General features: G+C 44.6%; 1 protein-coding gene across 2 annotated transcripts; it reads left to right on the top strand.

Annotated features, from left to right (window-relative positions):
• The first annotated feature begins 111 nt into the window (after positions 1–111).
• On the top strand, positions 112–16,568 carry LOC9654875. Of its 2 annotated transcripts, none has more exons than XM_024668973.1 (63): positions 112–445; positions 495–733; positions 797–859; positions 924–1,018; positions 1,068–1,185; positions 1,241–1,336; positions 1,387–1,563; positions 1,610–1,770; positions 1,820–1,990; positions 2,053–2,145; positions 2,202–2,523; positions 2,575–2,679; positions 2,734–2,829; positions 2,887–2,954; positions 3,000–3,123; positions 3,174–3,356; positions 3,409–3,606; positions 3,658–3,767; positions 3,833–3,929; positions 3,979–4,077; positions 4,149–4,286; positions 4,340–4,414; positions 4,479–4,943; positions 4,996–5,355; positions 5,403–5,534; positions 5,585–5,698; positions 5,754–5,938; positions 5,994–6,102; positions 6,152–6,295; positions 6,339–6,692; positions 6,739–7,347; positions 7,404–7,580; positions 7,626–7,720; positions 7,789–8,081; positions 8,132–8,216; positions 8,271–8,879; positions 8,939–9,281; positions 9,331–9,495; positions 9,546–9,709; positions 9,761–9,920; positions 9,967–10,218; positions 10,273–10,476; positions 10,533–10,575; positions 10,631–10,728; positions 10,778–11,263; positions 11,323–12,075; positions 12,134–12,207; positions 12,264–12,591; positions 12,648–12,743; positions 12,792–12,947; positions 13,001–13,182; positions 13,238–13,714; positions 13,759–13,939; positions 13,996–14,132; positions 14,182–14,308; positions 14,367–14,588; positions 14,650–15,009; positions 15,078–15,233; positions 15,291–15,572; positions 15,637–15,846; positions 15,904–15,956; positions 16,023–16,134; positions 16,200–16,568. In XM_024668973.1, the coding sequence occupies exons 1-63, from the start codon at positions 349–351 to the stop codon at positions 16,515–16,517; spliced, it is 12,795 nt and encodes a 4,264-aa protein (XP_024524741.1). In that variant the 5' UTR covers positions 112–348; the 3' UTR covers positions 16,518–16,568. The 2 variants fall into 2 exon arrangements, with proteins under 2 accessions (XP_024524741.1, XP_024524740.1); XM_024668972.1 differs by having other exon boundaries at positions 4,140–4,286.
• The last annotated feature ends 665 nt before the right edge of the window (positions 16,569–17,233 follow it).

Genomic DNA, 17,233 nt, shown 5'->3' with positions numbered 1-17,233 from the left:
AAGTTGCTGTTGAGCCGCCACGTGGAGGACGTGCCCCGTGGCGGTCGCTCCACCTCCACCAGCCGGTCACTTGTATTACGTGGCCGTGCCGTTCATTGAGGATTTTGCCTTATGTGTTTATCGTCCAGGGAGGGGGCTTTGCTTCTAGATTAGGTTTGGCATATGTGTAGCTGCCAGAGTGCTTGCATTGAGCTGGAATGCGCAGCTCAAATTTTGACCTATTGGAGCGCTATCGAGTCGAATCGATCGCAGGAGGCGATCGCTTTGGCAGAGATTTAGTCGATGAACGATCGCTTGATCGGAGGTAATGTGGGCTAGCTAGAGAGCAATCGCTTTGGTGCTGCAACCATGTTGGAGGACTACGTTGCGTTCTATCTCCAAAAGTATTTGGGGAAGTACGTCAAAGGGGTCTCCAAGGAGGCCTTGAAGATCAGTGCATGGCAAGGTACTCCGTTTTCTTTTTGGTTTCCTCTTTTGACTTTGAGATTTCTCAGGAAATGTGGAGCTCACGAATATGCAGCTCAAACCGGAAGCTTTACTGGAATTGAAGCTCCCCATTAAAGTCAAAGCTGGATTTCTGGGATCCGTAAAATTGAAAGTTCCGTGGAGCCGGCTGGGACAAGAGCCTGTTATTGTGACTCTTGATCGCATATTTGTGCTGGCGGAGCCTTCATTCAAAGTCGAAGGTGCTGATGACGATGCGGTTGAAGAAGCCAGATATCAGTATATCAAGGCAAGCGTTTTGCCTTTTCTCTTTCTCTAAATCTGGACCTTAATTTTCTCGTCATCGCTGTAGGAACATGAAACCGCTCTTGTCACTTCTACGCAAGACCAAGGGCAGCAGCAACAGACCGAGATGGTGCGTACCTTGAGTAGCTTGGTAATGGTTTACTGTACTGAATCTTTTTTGTTTTCCACTCTAGAATAACTCTTGGCTGGGATCGTTGATTGGAACTATAATTTCCAATATAAAGCTTTCTGTTACAAACATTCACATCAGATTTGAGGACACTGAAAGGTACGTTGGATTTTTCTCGAACTTTTCTCCTGATTCGTTTCTTCTTTAGCAATCCTGAGCAGCCATTTGCCATTGGAGTTACTCTGGAAAAACTTGCTGCTGTTACTGTTGATGACAATGGGAAAGAGCTATTTGTCTCCGGGGGCGCGTTAGATAAAATCAACAAGGTAGAGATTTGAATTTTCTTGTGTCCATATTTCGTTAATGTTGGCCGCTGAGCAGTCCGGTGAGCTGAAAAGGCTAGCATTTTATTTCGATTGCAAGTCGAAACCATGGGACTTGGACTTTGAAAATCTTTCGCCTGAAGGCTGGAGCAAGGCATGTTTGTAGTTTTTGTTTTTGGACGTATGCTTGACGTTTACTATCAGGCATTTGAACCTGGTGTTCGCGAGGATGCTGAGAAAGTCCACCACGCGTTTCTCTTACAGCCCGTGGATGGCATGGCACGGTACAGTAAACTAGGCACACGTGACGAAAGAAGTGCGGACAAACCTGCTCAAACTGCAGCAGTCGTGCTTGAAAATGTTACACTTTGTCTTTCAGAGGTAACATTTTTTTTTAATATGCAAGCTAACCAGCATTGTTAAACAGCCCCAATATCGGGATGTATTGACGCTTTTCGACAACATTTCGACGTTCAACATGCGTGTAGAACATGCACATTACCGCCCAAAAGTTACAGTTGCAGAAGATCCAGCAGCTTGGTGGCAATATGCCATTAAAGCTACAATAGAAAAGAACAGGAAGGCCAGGTATTTTAACATCTTTATGTTTTGGCAAGCTCTGATGGGAGGTTTGCAGTGGCCATTTGAGCTGGGATCAGCTTTTACACCATGCACGTATGCGGAAACAGTACCTGTCTAGCTATGCAAAATGTTTGCTGGCAAATCCCGATCGTATTTCAATCAATGATGATGATGGGATCAGACAGCTTGAATCAAGTCTCAACAAGGATGTTATTGTTCAATGGAGGTGGATACGATTTTATTTAGTTATTAATTTCTCCTTTTGTTGCTCTTACCATTATTTTTCAGAACTATTGCGCATACACTGGCAGATCAAGCTAGAAGAGAGAATGCTGAGCATGAGAAAGAACAAGCTAAAAAAAGATGGTGGCCGTTCGGATGGTAAGGTCGACGTACTCTTCTGGTGACGTGATCAATCGTTCGACGTTTTTTCTCAGGGGTGGCCAATCTGATGGGGGCGGTGAACCAAGAGGCCTCTCCGATGACGAATGGCAGCAATTGAATCAAGCTATTGGCTATCAAGAAGGCAAGCCGTCGACCTTGATGCCGGGTCAGGACGCACCAAATATGCTGCATACGGTTTTGCAAGTTCAAATGCATTACAACGCGTCGAAACTCATTTCGGAAAACGAAGAGGAGCTTCTAACCCTGTCTTGCGAAGGGCTACAAAGTAGTATCAGGCTTTATTCCGAAGCCAAAGACTTCGATCTCAAACTCGAGTCGTACAAAATCTGTTGTCCCGAAGGATTACTTGCGGAGGTACAGTTACGCTCTTTTTCTGTCATACTTCCTTACTGTTTTCCTCTCTAGAGTGCCAGTCATCTTGATGCTCTGAGTGCCACATTTTCGTTAGCTCCAGTGAATGAGGATCTTGACTGGAGTCTGTCTGCAGGAGCCTCTCCTTGCTATATTACGGTGAGTCTCACAGCATTAGTGTAAGATTTGCGTACTATCTATCTTTTTCTGCAGTACCACAAAGCAAGCATCGACAGGGTCATTGCGTTTTTCAGTAGCAGGACATCTGTAAGCCGTGAAGTTGCAATACAGACGGCTGCGGCATTTCAGGTAAGAGAATGACTTTAGTGGTTTCGGCTTTGCTTACTCTTGTCTCTACTTTTGAAGATGACTTTGGACGAAGTTACAAGGAAAACGCAACAGCAATTCAATGAGGCTTTAAAAAATCGTCCCAGGTAGAGGCAAATTTATTTGAACTAGCTGTTATATACTTGTTGCAGGTTCTCATTATTTTTGGACATAGCTGCTCCCAAAGTCACCATTCCAACAGATTTTTATCCAAAAAACTCACAGCGGACTAAACTCATGCTTGATTTGGGGCATTTCAAAATGAAGACGGAACGGGTATTGCTCTTGTTATATGATTGAATCTGAATCTAAAAATCTTCACACAGGGTGAAGAGCAACGAATTTCCCAGGAGGAGAGTGAGATGTACATGTGCTTCAAAATGCAGCTAAACGACGTGTCTGGCTTTTTGGTTGACGGCGACTGCGATTGGGATGCGGTTCACTCTTCCAAAGATTCAGGAGTTCTGCCCGTAATTGAGAAATGTGCCGTTTTTGCCTTGCTGCAGCAGGTAAAGTCTTCGTGCTCGTAAAGACCTTCAAAGTTTCCTTTTCTCTTTTCAGATATGTGTTCCTCATCCTTCATACCCATCTACACGAGTGGCCGTGCGAGTGCCTTCTGTGGCTGTACATTTTTCTCCTGCTAGATATCATAGGCTTATGCAAGTTGTGGAACTGTTACAAGGCGGTTCTACAGATGTATCGGTTCGTCCCTGGGAGCCAGCCGATTTTGAAGGAGATCTTACTGTTCTTGCTTGGAAGGTACTTGTTATTAACACCTATGAGTGATCCTTCAGTGTTATCTGTGTCCAGGGTATGGGAAACAGGGAGGCCGTTTGGAATCATCGTTACGGAGTTATAGCGGCGCCTTCTTTCTATATTTTGGAATCTGTGTCCTCTGAATCATATGAGCACTGCGTGAGGTAAGCTTGCTAACAATGATACTTTCTTTATAATTTTGTTTGTAATTACGGTTTGTAATTTTCAGCCTGTTCGGCAAGCAAGTATATCTGATTCCACCTGAATCAGTGGGAGGTATTGCACACGTGCTTGCATTATGCGATCCGGAACAATTTAGTAAAAAGGTAGGTACGATTACGTAGTAGTTCATCACAACTGAGAAGCACTTTGCAGGTGGTAGAGTCTGTAAGTGCTGTGATATTACGATTCAAGGACGAGGATACTCTAGAAAACTGGCGGGCACATTTTATGGCTATCATTCGTAAGCTAAATGTACGTTTCTTTTTTTCTTTTTACTGTTTCTTAAAAGGACAGTTTGCTACAATGTTCATCAGAGCTCGCAGGCTGTGGTTCGCGGAACAGCAGGCAAAGATTCCAAAGATAAGAATGTCTCTCCTGTTGGACCTGCTGGGGAAAAAGAAAAACTGTTTTTAACTGGGACGTTGGATGAGTTGAAGATCTGTATTGCTAGTACCAAAACGGTACGTGAGAAACTACGTGTTTTTAGCTGATTCTCATAGTTTGTAACTTTCAGGGGCATAGTGATCGGGAACAAGTTCTATTGGGAGAAGAAGGATCTTTACTCGAACTGCGAGCTATCGGAAGCAAGGCAAGTGGCATGTTACGCTTTCTAGTGTACGTCATTTACTGACAGAGTACATGGTTATGTAAAGGTGGAGTTTCTTATGAGGGACAACGATATGGCAGTTGGTGCGGCTTTACTCTCTCTCGAAATCGAGGACAGATGGTATGGACAAACGTCACCGTCATGCCGTTATCTTGCTCGGTCAACCATATCGGAGTCAGAACTGAACAATCCGCAGAAAGAGAGCATTGCCAGAGAAAATTCGCCAGCTGAGAGATTCTTTGACAGTTCCGATGAGTTCGATTTCGAAAAGACATCGCAAGAGGACGGTTCTGGTAAAAGTGTTCTCTCAAGGCGTTCTTCTTCACAGTTTTATGATGCGGATTCTAGCTTTCACGAGAAAAGAAGCGAGTTCGTCAGAACTCCTGATTTGCTTCCTCCTCTAGAGGACCAACTAACTTTTGGACGTGATCAGGAGCTGAAAAGTTTTATCAAAGCTCAAGTGATTCTCAGCGCCCCTGAAGCTACATCTTACAGCAACATCGATAAGCAGGTACACATCTGTGTTAAGCAGCTCACAATTTGGTTATTTATGTATGTTACAGGTGAAAGTATCATTAGCAACTCTTGCATTTTATCTTAATCGACCAACGCTGGTTGCCCTTATGGATTTTGTTACTGCTATAACCACTTCTGTGGAACCAAAATCCGACACTCCACAGTCTGAGCCGGGCGATTCTAAAGACGTCGTCAGTCTTATAACTCCAGCAGACGTTCATCAAAGTGGATCTGTTCCAATGTTTGATAGAAAGGACTCGGTGGTGAAAGGTTTACTTGGCACAGGAAAAGTTCGTGTGGTGTTTTTGCTTATTCTGGATATGGATCGTGCTCAACTAGTTTTGAATCGTGATGACGGGCATCAGCTGGCTACGTTGTCTCAAGAACATCTTCACGTAACTGTGAAGGTACGAACGGTTTTGTTGCATGCAAAGGCTCACTTTAATAACTGCAGATTTTTCCCGCATCTTATGCAATTGTTGCTACGCTTGGAAACCTTCGAATTACTGATGACAGTCTCAAAGGAGGACATCCCTATTATTGGTTGGTTGACATGCGTGATCCAGCAGGGAAATCATTTGTTGAGGTACGTGTAGGTTAAGCAACATGTGTTTGTTGATTTCGGAGTTCTCGCAGTTGGAATTCGTTTCGTTCAATGAAGACGATGACGATTACGAGGGCTACGAGTTTAGTCTTTCTGGACAGCTTTCTGAAGTTCGTGTTGTATATCTTCATCGGTTTATCCAAGAAGTAGGTGCTCAGATTTGTTCTTTCTGATCCAAGGTCATACTTGTACAATCTGCAGATATCGTCTTATTTTTTGGGCCTTGTTCCTGCCGATCCTGGATATATAGTAAAACTGAAAGATAAAGTTGGTGACGCTGAGAAAACGTTCACGCAATCTGAGGTTCAAGGAGCGCCAGCTATGAAGCTTGACTTATCGCTGAACAAACCTATCGTGATTTTTCCCAAAGACACCAACAGCAATAGGTATTTTTTAATTCTTTTGAATGTTCTGCTCAGCTCAACTGTTGTACTCGTTCAGTTTTTTGGAGCTGGATGTACTTCATATCCATGTAATAAATACGTTCCAGTGGCTAGGAGGAGGAAAAGAAGACATAGGAGGCATTCGTTTGGAACTTATTTCTCTAAAGGTATGATAGTTATTGACAAGCTCAAAAGTCATCACTTTCCTATTTGCAGGTTGAAAACATCCATCTCGTGGTGTCTATGAATGGAAAATTTGGAGAAAATATCATCAAAGACTCTAGTGGCCTGGTTGTGACTGTGAGAAGGACCTTGCGCGACCTCAGGCGACAGCTCCCAGCGATTGATGCATCAGTCGAGGTATGTTTGTTTTCTTTGTATGAGTCCTTAACCGTGAGTTCAGGTTCAACTGCTGAAAGCAGCAATGTCAGACAAGGAGTACCAGCTTATGATAGACTGTTGTACCAGTAATCTATCTGAAGCACCAAATCTGTCACCTCCTGTATGCCAGCCAGGAAAAGGGAAGGAGAAAGCGGAGGAGAAAGAGGAGGAGAAAGAGGAGCAGAAAGAGGAGCAGAAAGAGGAGGAGAAGGAGGAGGCTCCACATACTGAAACGAAAGATGTGCAAGAAGGTAGCACATCTGCGAGCAATTCCTCGGAGGTCTGGACAACTCTCAAGCTGACGGTCGACGTCTCCATAATAGAGCTGGCTGTATTCATTGGAAGAACGCAATATACGCCACTAGCCAGCATACAGGTACTTTCGACATCTTTTCTGTTTTATGTAACAAAAGCTATTACAGGTTAGTGGTGTCTGGGCAGCTTATAAGATGTCCAGTAATGAGGAACAATATATCATGGCCAGCCTTGATTTTCTGAACGTTTCTGATGATCGTGAAGGCATAGAGCCGGAGCTAAAGTTTATGGTTGGAATGGCTAGTGATGATTCAAACCTACTGAACAGAGACGAAATTGAAGGTTCGCGTCTTGTGATGCTGGTCTTGGACGCCAAACTAAATCCAGCTTCCCAAATGATCACTTTGCGGATACAACGACCTCGAGTTTTATTGGCTTTAGATTTTCTCCTGGCTGTTGCGGAGTTCTTTATTCCTTCCATTGCTGACGTACTAGGGAGCAATACCGGAGGCAATGACGAGCTTCCTTTCGACATGAAGAACTGGCTGTTCCTGCACAAATCTCCGTACTTTCAAGATTCTGACGAGGTTACCTTGTCACCGAAGCATGCTCTTGTGGCAGACGACGAGAATATTGAGATTTATATTTATGACGGAGGAGGCGGTCGTATCCGGTTGACAGACGCTAGCGGAGATCCTGTAGGCGATTCTTTTGAAGGGCCTCTTGTCGTAGTCGGCCATGGAAAGTCACTTCGGTTTAGGAACGTGGTTATTGAGGTAAGCTCTCGCGTGGCTTGTTGATTTTCTACTATTCTAACACCATCTCTTTACAGAATGCCCGCTGTCTGGATCGCTTCGTCTTGCTGGGTAGCAACAGCTCGTACTCCGCTTCCAAACATGATGGCGTCTTTTTTGAATGGAAGGACGAGCAACCTCCAGAAGGTGATGATGAAAGTGCCAACAAGAAAAACAACACGTCAACAAAGGCTGAACTCACTTTCGACTTACAGGTATGTCTAAATCATCACGTATTCTCTTCTCATGATTTTTTGTAGGCAATAGGCCCAGAACTTGTGATGCATACGTCTGGAGGCAGTTCTTCAGATATTAAAGATCAGCTGCTCTTTGCGAAAATGGATATCTTTTCGAGGTAGAGAATTCCTGTTATTTCTGTCTCTCATATTTTTATTTTTATTTTTCTTTTTATTTTTTTTCAAGGCTTGTAATGAAAGGAGACGATCTCGAAGTATCTGCAAAAGCCAACAACTTTTGTATTCAAGGTCGGAGGGGAATTTATGTTTTGGAACCTGTAGACACCAATTGCCGGTACTCAAAGGTGTCCACGAAGCAAAATCTGCACGCGACAATGTCGGACGTGGTTTGCAACTTGACCTTCAGTATGATTCAGCTTATCCTTAAACTACAAGAGGATGCACAATCTCTAATACTACTTACTTCGAAAAAGATTGCTGTCGAATGTACTGAGTTCGACAGGATATGGGCCGATGAAGGTAGTATCTTTAAGTTCCATCAACATTGGACTTAGATGTTTTTTAAGCAGTAAGAAGTGGCTCTTCCCAGATAACGTTCTGGCGACCGCGCGCACCTCCAGGCTTTACTGTTCTTGGTGATTGCTTGACTGTTGTGTAAGTACTCTGTTTTCGTGTATTTTAATCCTTGCTCATGCAACTCCTTTACAGGGATGAGCCGCCTTCCAAAGGCGTGATTGCGATGAATATGAACCTTGTGCATCTCAAGAAGCCGGTAGACTTTCGACTCGTCTGGTCCTCGTCCGCAAATGAAGATGACAGTGAGCAGTGCTGTGTGTGGCTGCCTATAGCACCCGAAGGCTACGTTGTTTTGGGTTGCGTAGCATCAATCGGACGAAGTCCTCCGTCGGCAAGTCCAACACTGTGCGTGCTCAAGCAGCTTGTCACGGAATGGTACATGAGGGACTGCATCCAGGTGAACGGCACTACTGAGCAGGAGTGGGCATTTTGGCGCGCTGATAATTCGAGCGCGTCTTTCTTCCCCATTTCTGCGCTCAGGAAACCTCATAGCTCTAGAATCTACGAGCTCCGGCACGTTGCTTTCGAACTTGAAAAAGCCGAAGATCGTTTTGGCACTACAAAGACAAGCGGCGAAAGTGCTCGTTCATCTGATGAAGACAACGGTGTACTTCTTACCACTGTTACTCGTTTCAAGCTCATATGGTGGGATAAAGGTGCCAAGTCAAAGAAGAGTGTTTCCATCTGGAGGCCAGTAACACCTTCGAGATGCGTAATCCTTGGCGACATAGCAGTTGAAGGGTATGGGACTCTCCTTTTTATTTTAAAAAGCGTTTGACAGTTCTTTTTCTTTTTTGTAGGTATGAACCACCAAGTGTGGCTTTCACCCTTCAAGACACTCAGGATAATGTCTTACTACAAAAGCCGCTGAAGTTTGTGAAGATGGGTGTTATTCACGAAAAGAAGGGACTGAAGCCTGTAACCTTTTGGTTTCCTGTGGCCCCTCCCGGGTATGCAGCTCTCGGCTGTCTAGCAATTCGAGGCTACACTCTAGATGCTGAGGCTAGTGACAAAATTCGCTGTGTTCGCAACGACTTTGTACTTGAGACGGAGTTTTCTTCGCCCAGCTTGTGGGACGGTAGACAAGTAAAGCGATTGAACGACGACATAAGCATCTGGCCTTTGCAAACTATGGACCACGAGGTAAAAAATGGTTGCAAAAGCCTTCTACTTCTAATGTGTATCTTGACAGTCTAAGGCGGCGACTTTTGTTACTAATATCACTCAAGAAGCGCCTCCAAAGCAGTTGGCTTTTAAGCTTAAGGACATTGGAAATCAAAGTAATACTGACAATTTAGTCGGTGATGGCGAAATTCGACGAGTCTCCGCGACTATATTTGATGATTTTGGCGGAATGGTAACGGTAGGCTTCACCTGTTTTTTTATCTTACGTTTTGTATTTTACAGGTAGCACCTCTTGTCAATGTTTCACTGAACGGATTAACCGGTAGCGTGCACGGAACACCTGATGCAATGGAATCTACTGCACATTTTTCGATGGTTGCTACTTCTTACAATGGACGGTGTGACGCTTGGGAGCCTCTGGTTGAGCAGACGGAAGGCTATGTGAGGTAAGTAAGTTTGTATTTGTTTGGGATTTGGCTAATGTCTTTCTTATTCAGATATACGAAGGAATCTACATCTTTGTGCTCCAGTCAGTCGCAAGTGAGTGTAGCAGCGACAAGCGACTTAAATATCAATGTTTCGACCGCAAACCTCAACATGTTGCTAGACGCATACTCAAGCTGGAATAAGCTTGTTAGCATGGACGCGGCACCCAAGGTATTTTGTAGTATACGCAGGGTCAGACTCACATGATTGTTGCTAGGGACGGGGTGGAGCCAGGAAGCAAACTGTGCAGGAAAGAAAACTTCAGATTGTATGTCATAACGACCTTGGCCAGAGGTTCTATTGCCGACATTTGGATGAAGACTCCAGTATAAAAATAACGCCAATCGAATCGGGAGAATCTGAAACTTTCAGAACACCGAGTGTCATGAGTTTGCAGGACCCATTCACCAACGAATCTGTCAGACGGAAGTCCGTGACAGTCTTGACGTTGGCGCTATGTGACGCTGAGGTATAGTTGCTGTTGTTTTTACAAATGTTTTTTAGCTCCACTGTCCGATCACAGGTACCGAAAGACGATGGATTCGGTGGTAGACAATACATGGTCGCTGTCCGTCTGCTGCCGCAGTTGAAGACCGCTGAGCAGCACCAGTTTCAGTATCAAAGTGCTCGCACGAGGTGTGTGAATCCCAGTGGTAAGACTGGTCCTGATGGCGATAGAGTTTCTCTCTTATGGAATGAGGTGTTCAGTTTTGCAATTGAAAATGTGGTAAGTTTTGCAAGTATCACGTTTATGCTAAGCATTTTTCATTCAAATCCTTGCAGCAAGCGTATAGTATGGAGGCTTTAGTCACGGATCTATCGAAAGGTAAGACAATCCTGGTTCTGTGGAGCTTACGTTGCCTTCGTTTTTATTATATAAGGTGCACCAGCGGGTTATTGCTGTATAGCTTCACTGCGAGAGCTAAAACTTTACGCTGGCACTCTGGAAACCGATCTTTTTGCTGGAGCCGCGGACCAGGTAAATATCGTTTTTGCCATTTTCTTTCTCGTCTGCAATGACTGTTCAGGTCAATCATCATAATCCTGTTGGGAAAATTCGATTTGCGTATAAGTTTCACTCCATGGCAAGGAGCCTCCAGGATAGTAATCTGCGAAACGTAGAAAGGACTGGCCTTGATCCGGGAACAATTCAAGTCGGATCTTCTCCAGACGGTCCTTGGACTAAACTGTGCCTGACTCTTGCTTCGAGAAGTTCCTACCTGAAAATTGGAAGCGAAGCTGCTGCAAGTGAACTTGGAGTTATTGGTGGAGTGAAGCATCTCACAGTAAGGTCCCTGGTTAGACTTCAAAACAACACCTCCGTTACCATGGAAGTATCGCTCTTCCCGCATTCTGCCAACCAAGATTCTCAGGAGAATGATACAATATCTGAAGAAGTATTTGAGAATGAGCGATTTCAACCAATGCTTGGTTGGGGAAGTTCATGGCCGGGACATCTTTTGCCGTTGGATCCCGGACGGTGGAGCAAGAGGGACCTTTCAGGATCTTCTCAAGTTAAGTATCGATATCTATTGTTTGCTCTTCCACTTTTCTGACTTTGAATTTTCTTCAGGAGTTTCCACAAGTCGAGCTTCCTTTGGGCTGGGAATGGAGTAGTGATTGGTTTGTAGATACTTCAGTGTTGGATCCGGACGGATGGGTCCATGGCTTCAGTTTCCAAGCGCTGACAGATTTTCCTGGAGGAAACTACGTTGGCAAACTCAATTTTGTACGAAGGCGACGATGGTTACGTACGAGAGAACGGACTTCGAGCTTGGAAAGCTCTCGATGCATATTGGGGTCAATTAAACCCGGCGAAGTGATTGGGATGCCTTTAGCATGTTTCCGAGAGGCGAGGCAGGATTACTCTTTGCAACTAAGGCCACAGTTTGACGGATATGGTTGGACTCAGGCAGTTTTATGTCAGACACGAGGCCAGAAAAAACTGCCTGCACAAGATATCAACGTTCGCTCTTTGCTCACGGATCAGTTCCTTTCCAGCTGCCTCTTGGAAGCTGCCAGTGCGGGAGCAGCTGCAAGAAGTATGTGGTTCTGCTTGGACGTCAACTACACCGACATTGGAAAGGATGCATATATTGGACCTGTACGAGACTGTCAGCTGATGCTCAGTGCTCCATTGAAGATTGTCAACCATCTCCCAGTATCAGCTGAGTACTCAGTGCATGACTCCTCGCGTATCAGAGGTTACCGAATGCAAGATAAAGGAGTGGTCTTATCGGGTGAGGTAGCGGAAATTTACAACGCTGATGTGAGAAGACCGGTGTATTTGTCGTTCGTTCCAGAAGGCTCCTGGCATCCAACAAAGGTCAGGTTTAACGAGGCAGGATAGTACTGTGTTAACGTTGTCGTTGCTCCTCCTGCAGGACTTGGTCTTGATTTCACATCCTTTCTGGGATGTCGCGAAGGACATGATCCTGGAGAACTTATCTACTAAAAGGCAAGTGTTACAGCTAGTTTAAATCAAATCATCTTTGCAACAACGTAATTCTACAGGAAGATCAAAGTTCATATTGAATATGACTACGAAGAGGAGGTGACAGGAAAAGTGTTACGAATCTCCGTGCCATTCTGGATTGACTGTGCTAGATGCCCACCGCTGCGGCTTAAAGTTGTGGACATTGATAGTCGATCGAGCACGGGTTGTCTGCCTAGTACAGTCTCTTCTACGAGTGAAGAAGTTTTGGATGACATCCCATACAGTGAGCTGCGGAGCCCGTTCACAATGATCTCTCCGTTTACTCCGAAGTCCAGTGGCATGGCCGCCTCTCTCGCTTCAGATACTTTTGGCGCTGTCTCACCCCTGGCAGACCTTGACAAATCGGTATGTCCTTTTGCTAGCTGCTTTCTGCTCCCGTTATACGTGTTTTTGTGATACAGGATGGCGCTGTTGAAGTAGTCGCGACCGACGGGAAATGTTATTTCAGGCTCTTGGTAACCACAGCATTGTGTCCAATAAAATTTGCACACACGAAGGTATGTTTGCAATGGTTCGTCTTCTGTCATAAACCTTCTCTTTCGTAGGTCGTCACGATAAGGCCGTTCATCACGTTCACCAATAGATTTGGTGCTGAGCTATTCATGAAGCAAGCGTCTCAAGAAGAGCCTTGCAAGCTCAACTCATATGACTGGAGGACGGCCTTCCCAGTTTCTTCTATAAGTGAGACGTTGTCGCTTCAGGTAATTAATTGCATTCGGCCTTTCACCCTGTGATAAATCGTGGGTATGAACAGGTGCGCACAGAGTCTTCGCAGTGGTCTTATCCTATAAAAATTGAGCAAGAAGAAACTATTCATTTTTACGTGCAAGGCGATGATAAGAAGAAGTATTTTATACGGGTGGAGGTTCGTAGTCATCAGGAAGGATCCAAGTTTGTGCTAGTGTTTCGTCGTGGATCACTACGAGGGCCTTACCGGTATGTATCGTTTTGCAGCCTTTTACGAGGATGTTGAATATTTCTGAATCGGCAGGATTGAAAATCGGACGAGACAAAAGAGGCTTCGGTTTCGGCAGCTGGGAACTTCTGGTGATGATTGGGAACTTCTTTATCCAAACTGCACCAGATCTTTTGCTTTAAAACATCCGAGTGGACAACACATTTTAGAGTTGCTGCCGGAGGGAGTTCCTGAGGATAAGATTCATAAATATGACCTTGACAAACTTGAAGAAACAAGCACGCTAGATGTCCATATTCGAGGATTGGTGCTTCACGGGTTTAAGCTGATAAAACTCACAGATAGTGATGAGAAGCAACAAGAGCCATCTGAAGCAGTAGAGGATGAGCAGTTGCTTCAACCGAAGGAGGCAACGGATCAACTTAAGATTGTCCTGGATATTGGGAAACTGGGTTTCTCTATCATCGACCAAAGGCCGCAGGAAATATTTTACCTCTACATGGAAAACTTTAAGTTCTCCATTCTCAACAGTTTCCAAGAGAACACTACAAGGTAATAAGGAGTTGAGTTTATTTCACATCTCACTTTGGTTGCAGATTCAAAGTACGTTTTAAATATCTCCAACTAGACGATCAGAATATATTGTCGGCCTCGCCGGTTATTTTTGCACCGGACAGTAGAGGACTTTCATCGGACGAAAACGTTTTAAAAGCTTCCGTCATTCTTCTAAATGACAAGGAAGAAGGTACAAAGGTGTACCCGTATGTTGGCTTTTGGGTAAGACTCGAGCTCGTATTGATGCATTGAATGATCATCTTTTCTACCTTTTATAGGTTACGAAAAGAGCTTGGCGAATCAACGTACACGAACCAGTTATATGGACAGCAATAGGAATGTACAACAACATTCAACTGGATTCGCTTTCCTCGGATTCACAAACTGTCGAAGCAGATCCGGAAATTAGAACCAAGTATATATCTCAACTTTTTTATTTGTTCTAAGACTGTTTTGTGACCCAGCTTAATCGACATCTCAGAAGCTCACCTAAGAGTTACTTTGCAAACGGAGCCTGGTTTGCGACCTCGGGGTGTACTCGGGATATGGAGCCCCTTGGTATCATTAGCTGGAAACACGAGCAAGATGGCGGTATTTCCTTTCTTGTCTTTCTGTCCTTCTTGTGGCTGATGGTCGTATTGTTTTATAGATCCATCTTTCTGGAGTGACATTGGAGAACCGATACATGAGACAGAGCGAGGTGTCAACGGCTGTATTAAATCATATACGCAAAGACTTGGTTCATCAAGCGCTTCAACTTCTTCTAGGTGTCAATATGTTTGGTGTTGCGAGTTCTACACTCGAAACTTTAAGTAAGAGTGCCGCAGACCTCTCGCGGGATGAGAAGTTTCAACAAGTTCGTTTGAAACAGGTACGGATGCTGCATTCTAGTTCGTTCTTGTGCACTTTTAACTTTTGGATTTTTTCCCTAGGATCGGCTCAAGCATGTCTCTGGTGTTGGTGATGGTTTACTTCGTGGTGGCGAGGCACTGGCACGCGGTTTTGCTTTTGGATTATCAGGTGTGGTAAAGAAGCCTTGCAACAGCGCTCGAGAAAATGGTTTCGTCGGTTTCTTCCAAGGAATTGGGAAGGCTTTCACGGGTTTTGTATTCCAGCCTCTCAGTGGTGTGCTGGACTTTATTGCTCTTACCGTGGATGGAGTGAACATAAGCTATACAAGATGTTTTGAAGTGTTCACGCATGAACGGAACTTGACAAGAGTACGTTTGCCGAGAGCAATACGTAGTGACGGTGTGCTCCTACCGTATGACGAGAGAGCTGCTCTGGGACAGGTGAGTTTTGTGTTTTTCGTCTGTCGTTCTTTCCTTTTGTTCGGTGTTCTAATTGTAAGTGTAATCAGGCAATGCTGCAACTTGCCGAAGACCACAACTTCGGGCAAAATGTCGTGTTTAAAGACCCGGCAAAATTTTCTCTGAGCGATTTCTATGAGGATCACTTTGACGTGCCAGAAAACCGAGTGGTTTTGATAACAAATCGTCGAATAATTTTGATCACGGTACGCACATAATACTGCTGCCATAAAATCTGAAATGTTGTTTATCTGTCGCTGCAGCAACCAGGCTCGTACAAATCTATTCGCAACGTGTCTCCCTCAAATCCTTGCAAAATTATATGGGAAATTCCTTACATGGAACTTCTATCTGTAGAAACAGCTAAAGGAGGGCAGTCAACCTGCTATGTCGTTCTACACCTTCGCAACGATCCGAAAACTTTCGCTCAAGTTATCAAATGCTCAACAGAGGGTACGGACATGCGTACGACGGAGCTAATCCTGGATTCCATCCGGTCGAGGTGGAACAAGTATGGTCCTGACAGACAAACGGTTATGTCACAGGTAATTTCAAACAAGATCTAGGCGGTCGTAAGTTTATTTCTGAGCTTTTTATTATATTTATCAGATGAGAAAATGGCAGCAGACAAGATCAATGCCAACCCCGAGAGCATCGAAGCGTGCGCTCGCGTCGGACAGGAGGAAAGACACCGACGAGGAGGCTAGTGACTCCTCTGTAAGCGATGGACGAATAACAACCAAAGAAGTCATACTCTTCGAGCAGATCTGGAAGAGCGAGCAGGACTCGGGTGTTTGCTGTACAACGTTTTCGTCAGCGGTACGTAAAACACTTTTTTCTTCTAATTGGAAGGCCCTGAATTCTTCCATCGTATAGGGAGCTGACTGTGGAGTACAATGTACTATATGGCGGCCGATTGTTCCCGACGGGTAAGCGAGCTAGCACTCAAAAGGATCAAGTTGTGTAGTTTTAACTATTGGTCTTTCTTTGCGTAGCTATGTCTCCATTGGAGACATTGCATACCACGGCACGAATCCACCCACGGTGACGGTGTCCTACAAGAACAACAACGATGGCATGTTTGCTCTTCCAACAGGCTTCGATCTGGTATGAAAACTCTTCACTTTCTTCCAAACTCTAAACTCACTCGTGTTGGGAAAACTTTCCAAAAGGTGTGGAGGAACTGGAAGGATGGATACGAGCCAGTGACGATATGGAAGCCGAGAGCTCCGGCTGGGTACGAGAGCCTGGGATACGTGGCCTCGCCTGCATACGTGGAGCCGGCGGCGGACGTGGTGTGGTGTGCTCGTACTGACGCTGTGGAGGCGGCGGCGTTCCTGGAGCAAGCGTTGTGGCACGCCAAGCAACCGTGGCACTGCTACATCTACCAGGTACATAACGACGCTCTCACCTTTTTCGTGAGCAGGGAAGCGAAAAAGAATGGGGTCTCGCGAGCCGCCAAGAGAATCGCCGCTACTAGTACCATGTAAAAAATTCTAAGCTTGTTTGGAAAATAAATTCTGCAACCTTAAAACGTTAAAGGTTTCTATTTCGTAGTTCGTGGTTGCCAGGTTGCATGGGGCAGAGCCAGAGGAAAAATTGATTGCCATACATATATGGAATGTGTTGTTTGATAGCATGGTGCCTACGAAGAAGCACTCATGTGATATCACTTGTTCTTATATTTCTAGTCGCTCTTAGAAGTTATGAAAAAGAGCAAATATAAATTTGCAAAGTCAAAAGTGAAGTATTTAAGCCACATTCTTGCAAAATCCAATCCATCCGCCTAAAAGTAGCCGCCAAAAGAGAAGAGCTCAAAATTCTTTAAATAAAACAAGAATATACACTAGGGTAACACTATCTAAATAAGTGCAAAAAAGGCAGAGTGCTAAACCTGAAGACATGATGAGAAGAATCCTGAAGTATGTTAGTAAGATGAATAGAAGTGTTCAAGACAGTACAGATTCCTGGTTTTGAATTTACAAAAGAACAATGCCAACCAACCACCGCAAGTTGACGAGAAATTCGGGACTCCAACACACATGCCCATAAACAATTAAGCAAAATGGAAAAGTACCATGGGTATCTAGGATTGCATTTTAGCCACAGCTCAAGTCTCACTGGTAAAAATGAGTTACGTCGATATTACCTATATGTATACATTATAATATTTGAGTAATACGCCATGTGGTCCAAAAGTCATTGC

The sequence above is a fragment of the Selaginella moellendorffii genome, unplaced genomic scaffold, assembly GCF_000143415.4.
Source record: "Selaginella moellendorffii unplaced genomic scaffold, v1.0 SELMOscaffold_4, whole genome shotgun sequence".
Lineage (NCBI taxonomy): Eukaryota > Viridiplantae > Streptophyta > Lycopodiopsida > Selaginellales > Selaginellaceae > Selaginella > Selaginella moellendorffii.
The sequence above is the reverse complement of the archived record's forward strand: the minus strand, read 5'-3'. Positions and strand labels throughout refer to the sequence as shown.

Excerpts from the sequence above, each read along its gene's own strand:
- LOC9654875 (XM_024668972.1), top strand. The coding sequence starts at position 349 with ATGTTGGAGGACTACGTTGCGTTCTATCTCCAAAAGTATTTGGGGAAG. Across the intron at positions 1,019-1,067 it reads AGATTTGAGGACACTGAAAG|CAATCCTGAGCAGCCATTTG; the intron begins GTACGTTGGATT and ends TTTCTTCTTTAG. Across the intron at positions 1,337-1,386 it reads CGCCTGAAGGCTGGAGCAAG|GCATTTGAACCTGGTGTTCG; the intron begins GCATGTTTGTAG and ends GTTTACTATCAG.